General features: G+C 34.3%; 1 protein-coding gene across 1 annotated transcript; it reads left to right on the top strand.

Moving 5' to 3' along the window:
* On the top strand, positions 1–2382 carry LOC145026964 (Tetratricopeptide repeat (TPR)-like superfamily protein). The gene has a single exon (XM_078976876.1). The coding sequence runs from the start codon at positions 42–44 to the stop codon at positions 2061–2063; it is 2022 nt and encodes a 673-aa protein (XP_078833002.1). The 5' UTR covers positions 1–41; the 3' UTR covers positions 2064–2382.
* The last annotated feature ends 5977 nt before the right edge of the window (positions 2383–8359 follow it).

Here is an 8359-nt window from a genome sequence, read left to right as displayed (position 1 = left end):
CAGCTCAATGTCATGGTTGACCAAACCCAGATCCTTCATCCATGTTAGCATTGCTTGTCTCCTCCCTCAAAGATTCAGCAAGTCATAACAAGTTATCAAAAGCATTCAACATTTTCTCTCTCATCATACAACAAACCCACAATGCCTCGTCATCTAATTTCGTGTTGCAGTCATTGGCTTCTCTTCTTGCATGTTGTTCGCAAGTTAAAGCAATTTCACAAGGTAAACAACTACATGCGTATTTGGTTTCTTCGGGGTTTGAAAAATCCCGTATTTTGGTTCCAAAGTTAGTCACGTTCTATGTTGATTTCAATCTTTTCAATGATGCATATGTCGTCACCGAAAGTTCAAACATTCTACATCCGTTGTCTTGGAATGTACTTATTTCTGGCTATGTTAGAGCTGGGCTTGGGAAGGAGGGTTTATCTGTGTATACAAAAATGATGGAGAAGGGAATTATCCCTGACAATTTTACATATCCGTCTGTTCTCAAGGCTTGTGGCGAGGAGTTTGATTTGGGTCTCGGTAGGGAGGTTCATGAATCAATTATGAAGTCGGGATTGGAATGGAATTTGTTCGTGCACAATGCATTGGTGTTCATGTATGGAAAATGTGGAGACTTGAACGTTGCACGAATGCTGTTCGACGAAATGCCTGTGAGAGATGAAATTTCTTGGAACTCCATAATTTCAGGGTACGCATCTCAGGGCATGTGGAGGGAAGCCTTTGAGCTTTTCAACGATATGCAGAACCAAAACATAGAAGTGAATGTCATCATCTGGAATACCATTGCAGGAGGCTATTTGAAGACAGGAAACTATATCCAAGTACTAAAGTTACTTTCCCAATTGAGGACCTCTGGTAAATGGGATCCAGTGGCTGTGATCAATGGTTTAGGTGCATGTTCCCATATTGGAGAACTGAATCTAGGCAAGGAAATCCATGGTGTAGCAATTCGAACATGTTGTCATGACTATGATAATGTAAAAAATTCATTAATTACAATGTATTCCCGGTGTAAAGATCTTAAACATGCACATATTGTATTCCATTTGGTCGAAAACAAGAGTGTAATCACTTGGAACTCCATAATATCAGGATTCTCACACTGGGACAATTCCGAGGAATCCTCATTTCTATTCCGGGAGATGCTTCTTTCCGGTGTTGACCCCAATTATGTGACAATAGCAAGCATACTTCCTCTTTGTGCACGTGTGGCAAATCTACAACATGGTAAAGAGTTCCATTGCTACATTACAAGGCATGAGGGATTCAAAGATTACTTATTACTATTCAATTCTCTTATTGACATGTATGCAAGATCTGGGAAAATCTTGCTTGCTAAAAGACTCTTTGATTCATTACCCAAAAAGGATGAGGTGACATACACTTCACTTATAGCTGGTTATGGGATCCAAGGGGAGGGAAAAACGGCTGTTGATTTGTTTGAAGAGATGATTAGGTGTAACATAAAGCCAGATCATGTGACCATGGTTGCTGTTCTTTCAGCTTGTAGTCATTCTGCTCTAGTTGACCAAGGTCAAACTTTATTCGAAACTATGTCTTCTGTTTATGGTATTGTGCCTCGTTTGGAGCATTTTTCCTGTATGGTTGATCTTTATGGGAGAGCTGGGTTATTGGGAAAAGCAGAAGAAACAATGAGAAAGATGCCTTATGAGGCAACACCTGCCATGTGGGCGACTGTGATTGGAGGGTGTCGGATTCATGGAAAGAAAGAGTTGGGAGAAATGGCTGCTGAAAAACTGTTGGAATTGCGTCCAAGGAATTCGGGGTATTATGTATTGGTGGCGAATATGTATGCGGATTCTGGGAGTTGGGAGAAATTGGGTAAAGTTAGAGTCTTGATGAGGGAATTGGGTGTTAGTAAGGTTCCTGGTTGTGCTTGGTTGGATGTAGGAGGTGGGTTTATGCGGTTTTTGGTGGCTGATACTAAGAATGTTAAGGCTTTTGAGATATATCCTTTGTTGGATGGATTGAGTCAACAATTGAAAGAAGCTGGTTATCTCATGTCTGATGATAAAGATGAAGTTATGGAGTGGTAGAATCATGATGCAACCGACTGGACAAACTTTTTAGGGCTATTTTTTTTTAAGAGGATGAGGAGGGCATTTTTGTCATTTGTACATAAGAGAGATTGAAAGAAAATCTGTTGTCCCATTGACATTAATCCCAGAGGACCTGTTTCATGTGCTACTTATTCTTGTTAGAATTTAAAACTTATTGCTTTGTTTTGTAAAATCACAGCAGTCAAAAGTGTTTTTGGGATACCCATTCTACTATTGGCATCAATATGTAGTAATGTGATAATATTATGACTATTATACACTTGTTTATAAACACTTCGGGATATGCATTTTAAAAGTGATTGTCTTATTAATTTAAATACAACCGGTAATAATGTGTTTCTTATTGCTCTATGATTTTTATAAGCTTAGATTCCAATGGAGAAGTGGAAAGGATGCTTATGGTAAAAAGAGGAATCACTTCTTGTCGGCTATTGCTTCATGTATCTCCATGCCTTTTACTTTAGAGTTAAATGAAAGAAAGTAGCAACATACTTTTATTAATTTGTAATCGTAGCATCCTTATTTCATTTCTTCCTATTATACCACTGGACCTTGAAAATTCCACCAAATTATAGCAATATCATACAACAACAAACCAATTTTCACTGCCATAATTTGCTATGGTTTTTTAAAGTAAAAAGCTATAATTGCTAAAGTGAATTTGAACTATGATTTGAGATTCTATTGCTATAATATTGGTCGATAAAAGCGCACGGTTTTGTACCCATTGGATTCATATTTGGGAAGTTCAGGCTGATGCTCATGAACTTCATCACTTCTCAATCAATTTTCACTAATATGACTAGATAGATTTTTCAATGTGAAATGTCCTGGTATAAATTTTGAAAATACAATGGTATAATTGGATACATTTTCTATAGTATAATACCTTAATAAGAAAAAAAAAAAAAAACTAAACTGCACAAATAGTCCCTGTGGTTAGCTGAAAATTGACACTTTGGTCCAAAAAAATTTGGACTAGCACCAGTGGTCCAAACTTTTCATTTTGTTGCGTGTTTGGTCCGATTTACTTTAAACTTTTTTATAAAGACAAATTTGCCCCTTATGTTTTAATTTTTCATTTTTCTTTTATTACAACATTTAAAAATAATTAAAAATAATACTCTCTCTCTCTGGCGTTAATGCCCATTCCTTTTTCATTACTTTACTTTTACAAAAGCTCTTTAATGGTTTCTTCCCCAAAATTCATCAAGAACATCAAATTAGATATAAGAATTTTTCATCAGAACCAGAACACCACCAGATCTTATTTCAAGCTTTTTCCAACAAACCCCAAATCTCATGTCAAGCTTCTTTTGGTGAACCTCCAAAGATACGGCTCCCGCTCATCCGTTCCTCAAAACCATCGAGCCCTGCAAAATTACTCACCACTTCCATCGCCCACACCACACCACGAGTTGCTTCACCTGAAACCACAAACCATGAAATCAAATTTCTTCCTTTGTTGGGTCCACCATCCACCTGGGTCTCCCCAAAATCTATCAATTTGTTGATGGATTTTGGGGGTGAATCTAAATGGGTTACATCAGTTCAAAACATGTTGCCATCACTATTCTTTCCCATATTCACGATTCTTCCTGATGATGGTAAACTCACCAAGCATATTCTAGATCCTAATAAGAATCAGGATTATGTATTATGGGGGAATATCAAATAGGATACAGAAGACGATGTTGAAGATGGAGGATGTAAAAGATGAAGTGGGTTACTGTGTTACCAGTTCATCATCTCAAAACTGGTTCATCATTCAGGGGAGATTTGGTGTTGTTGGTGGTTGTGTTTGTTCACCACCGTAACCCACCTCCTCTAGTAAACAAACCCCACCAGCCATCATCTTCACCTTCTTCTAGGGAAACCACTACCAACATTCAGTTTTGGGGTTTTTGAAGAGAGTTAGGGTTGATTCAATTTTCGGCTTCATACCTCGTTTCTTGGATGTTGAATTTTTCAAGAAAGAAATATGAAGAGATGCAGCTTATTTAGTTTGTTCATGTCGGAAAAAACTATAAGGCAATGACGCCATTGATGAATGAACCAAAGCTTATCTGATGGTGATAGGGTTCCGATTTTGTCAAGAAGATGATCAGAATAGAGATTTTCGGATGGTATCGACTATGAGAATAGTGATGGTGGGTGATTGTGGTGTTGATGGCTGATTTGTCGTGGCTGGAAGGAGAAACATATCTAGAAGAAGGAACAATGGTGAGGAGTAGAAGGTGGGTTTTGAAGAAGTTGTTATATCTTCTGGGTATTAAAACGAAGAGAGAGAGAGAGAGAGAAAGAAAAAGGGGGTATTTTATTGACAAAATCGCAAAAATGGTCCCCTTTTTTTTTTGGGTTTTAGTCCAAACCCCGACTTTTTTGGATTAGTGGTCCTTTTGAGCTAGTTTCGTTGCGGATTTGGTCCCTCTCCAAATTAAAAAGACTAAAATACCCTTAACATATTTATTTTTCATTTTTCTTTCTTTCTTAACCCTTTTATAATTAATAAATAAATACAAAATCTATCTGTCTCTTTCTCTCCCTCTCTCTCTCTCTCCCATCGTCTTCTTCCCCACCCACCCCTTCTTCTCTATTTGTCTTTCTTTTAGTAGATCACCTGCAACCCAAAATCAAAAAGGAAAATCCATTCACTATTTTGTGTATAATCACTACCAGCAAACGAATCTACTTAATAACTTACCACCAATACACTTCTCTCCCATTTATATCTACTTTCGTTTTTTTTTATCTAGGTTAAGAAATTATCACATTGAAATTCATCAGCTTGATGTCGAGAGTCTAACCTCTCACCTGCAAATCAACTTCGATCTGTTGCTGCAAACCCTAACAACTGGAAGCCACCAGCCCATCTACTGGTTTATCGCTCTGTCGCAGGAAAACCTCATAAGAATCGATCGCCATAGTTGCAGGAAACATGAACAAACCATATTCTAGGGTACGAATTCAAGTGAATGTGCATCGATTTTTCGATCTCTTTCATATCGCTATAGTTGTTGGAAAGATAAACGTCACAAGAAATCCTTCAAATCGCTACATCTCCATCTTCGATCGCATCTCCAACGACTATTCTCCTTCTCTACAACCACCTCCGCTGCCTCTCCTTATTCTTTGATGTTGGAGAAGAAGGTGACGAGATGGATTGGACTTTTCTTATCATTTACTGCCCTAATTCAATTCTATGGTTTTATTAATGTGTTCATATGGACTGATACATACTTGTTCAAGATTATCTTCAATTTCTAGGTTTGTTCATATGTAGAATTTTTGGTGTTTGTTTAAGTTTTGCGTTTTTTCAAGTGTTCATCCAGATTTATATGGATTTATCCAAATAATGGTGATTGTTTTGTACTCTTTGCGTAGAGAGAGACCCAAATTAATTATTTATTTTCTTTTTCATTTAAATTAAACAGAGAAAAAAATAAAAAATTATAACAGAAGGGCATTATAGTCATTTCAATTTTACGAGGGACCAAATCTACGTTCAAACATGGCCAAAAGGACCACCAATCCAAAAAAGTCGTGGTTTGGATTAAAACCCCAAAAAAATGCATACCACAGGGACCATTTTTGCAGTTTTGTCTATTTTATTTTTCTTTTATTTTTAATTGTTGTAATAAAAGAAAAATGAAAAATTAAATAGTAAGGGGCCAAATCGTCTTTACAAAAAAGTTTAAAACAAATCGGACCAAACTCGCAACAAAATGAAAAGTTTGGACCTCTGGTGCTAGTCCAAACTCTTTTGGACCAAAGTGATAATTTTCAGCTAACCACGGGAACCATTTGTGCAGTTTTGTCAAAAAAAAAAAAAAACTATAATGCTATGATAGAAAGAAACGAAAGCATGATACTATGATGCACAAAGTAATGAGAATACGATGTTTCTTGCATTTAACATTATATATAAATGAAAAAACTGCAAGACTTCCCTAGAAAGTATGCAAGTTACCTTTAGCCACCAAGATCTATAAACCATACTTGTAATGAAAAGCATTAACTTTTTAAGGAGGTTTATATACAACAAAATATCGACTTACTTTCATATAGTTGTTTATTATAACATTCTACTTTCATTTCATTGTATTTGTATTACAACATTGTATATCGGAAATTTACCCACTTATAGTATCGTCATTCAAATAAATAAATAAATAAATAAATAAAAATCATTATTATAATAGGGTTGGTTTTCCTTTTTTAAAATATGATGTCCTAATAAGAAAAAATCGAAAGAAGATTGCTATAGTTGGACAATTTTTTCAATATGAAATGCCTTTATGTGTAATTTCTTTTTTAATGAAAATAGTATGATGTAATAGACAAAAGTGAAAGTAAGATACAATAACAAATAAATATTTGAAATTACATTACTATTTCTTTCCTTTAGCCCTAATATTAATGATCTTAATTAAGCTATGGTTTTCTTAATCTGGGACTCATTGGAGACTAGACTTATTAAGAGAATAAGGGTAGGTAAATAAATAGTTCCTATAGCAGAAGGTTGTGATAGATAGTTAGATAATAATTAAAGTTTTGTTTTGTTACCATGCTAACCAACTGATTCAATGATATAGATACTATTATTAAATAGGGGACTTAATCAGATGTTCAGAGAGGAAAAACACATAAGAAATACAAAACACATGTTCATGTTGCTAATATTTACAACGCTCTCAAGTTTATATTTATTCCTCGCAAAACTACTTTACATTCAATCAGTTTTAGAATTAGCTCGTGAATAGGCTCGCTAAGTAATCACAAGCAGTTCGGGTTGTACATTTTTTTTGTATATATATAGCGTCTTCTATAGATTTTGGATTAACCAAAGTTACTTGTGAATTACCTTTTGATCAAGACAAAATGGTACATAGGATAAAAACTTGTAGAATATTTACCGACGGAAAAAGTAAACAAATTAACTTCTGTTCATCTTTCTCCTACTTCATTTTGGCAGTTCTTAATTGGGTAGACCATCGAGCCAAACTTCTTATTTTATCATACATTCCACTCTACGATACGCCAAACATGTTGGAAAAACTTTTAATAGGACTGATATATATATACCGGTCTGACTTAACAACAATATCACACATGACTCACCATCAAGTATTAGACCAAACAACACCAGAACTAATGTTATAGTCATTCCAAGTAGTCATTCCAAGCCCCATAACATAAGTACATCTCTCAAATGGCCAAGTACTTAGGAGGCGTTTGTTTCGCAGAATGTTTTTTGAAGCAATGGAATTTGTCCAAAGAATTGAAATCCAAAGGAATTAGAATCTGAATGTACTAGAAGTTGAAATGCGTTTGGAGGACAATGAATGGAATCTGTTTTTTAATTTGCTGATTTTACAAAGAAATTAGAAAATAAATTTTATATTATGACAGAAATACTATTTATATTTTTTAATAAACAACACAAAGTTTTATTTAATTACAACATCTTTTATTAAACTATTCTATAAAATATAAATTAAAAAAATAAATAACATTTCGTTAAACACAATTAAATAATAAAAATATTTTTTAAATTGAAATAAAATTATTATATATCATAATATAAAGCAACAAGTCATTTATTATATAATAAATATAAAATACGTAGATGATATTTGTTACCAAAATTTTACATGGGAGGATAATTGTGCAATCCGAAAAAGAAAATATAATAAAAATAAGCAATTGAATGTAGATTCTTGATGCATTGGGAATGAATTGAAAATCTTTCATATAAGGAATTATAAAGTAATTACGGAAATCATATTTCATTCCTTTTGTAAACCAAACACATTTTGTATTGGATTTTAGTTTACAATTCCTTTAAATTCCTTAGGAATCCAACGAAACAAACGACCCCTTATCGCACATATAACGAAGAATCTAGGAGAATACCAGAAGTTAATATTAATGTTTTTTTTCCCATATGTATATGAACTTGCTTCCGAAGAAATATTAGTGTTTTTACTCTTATATACGTCAACTTGTTTTTCTTTTACATTGAGAAAATTATGATATCGCCAAATATGTTGTTCAACGCAAGCATTTTGTGTTCGTTCCAAGTTAGAAAAGTTACACCCACGAATTACCGAACATACATTTTAGTAGACTAGGCAGTATTTTTTTTAAATACTGAAAGATAATGCTATTGTTGGGTGTGGCTTGATCATAGAGAATTTCAGTAAGCTAACATCGATCATAAAGAAATTAAGGGAATGAAGATTAGGATGGTTTGGACATCTTCATAGAAG

Source organism: Lactuca saligna, chromosome 1 (genome assembly GCF_052625555.1).
Source record: "Lactuca saligna cultivar CGN05327 chromosome 1, ASM5262555v1, whole genome shotgun sequence".
NCBI lineage: Eukaryota > Viridiplantae > Streptophyta > Magnoliopsida > Asterales > Asteraceae > Lactuca > Lactuca saligna.
This window is presented reverse-complemented; position numbering and strand designations above follow the sequence as displayed.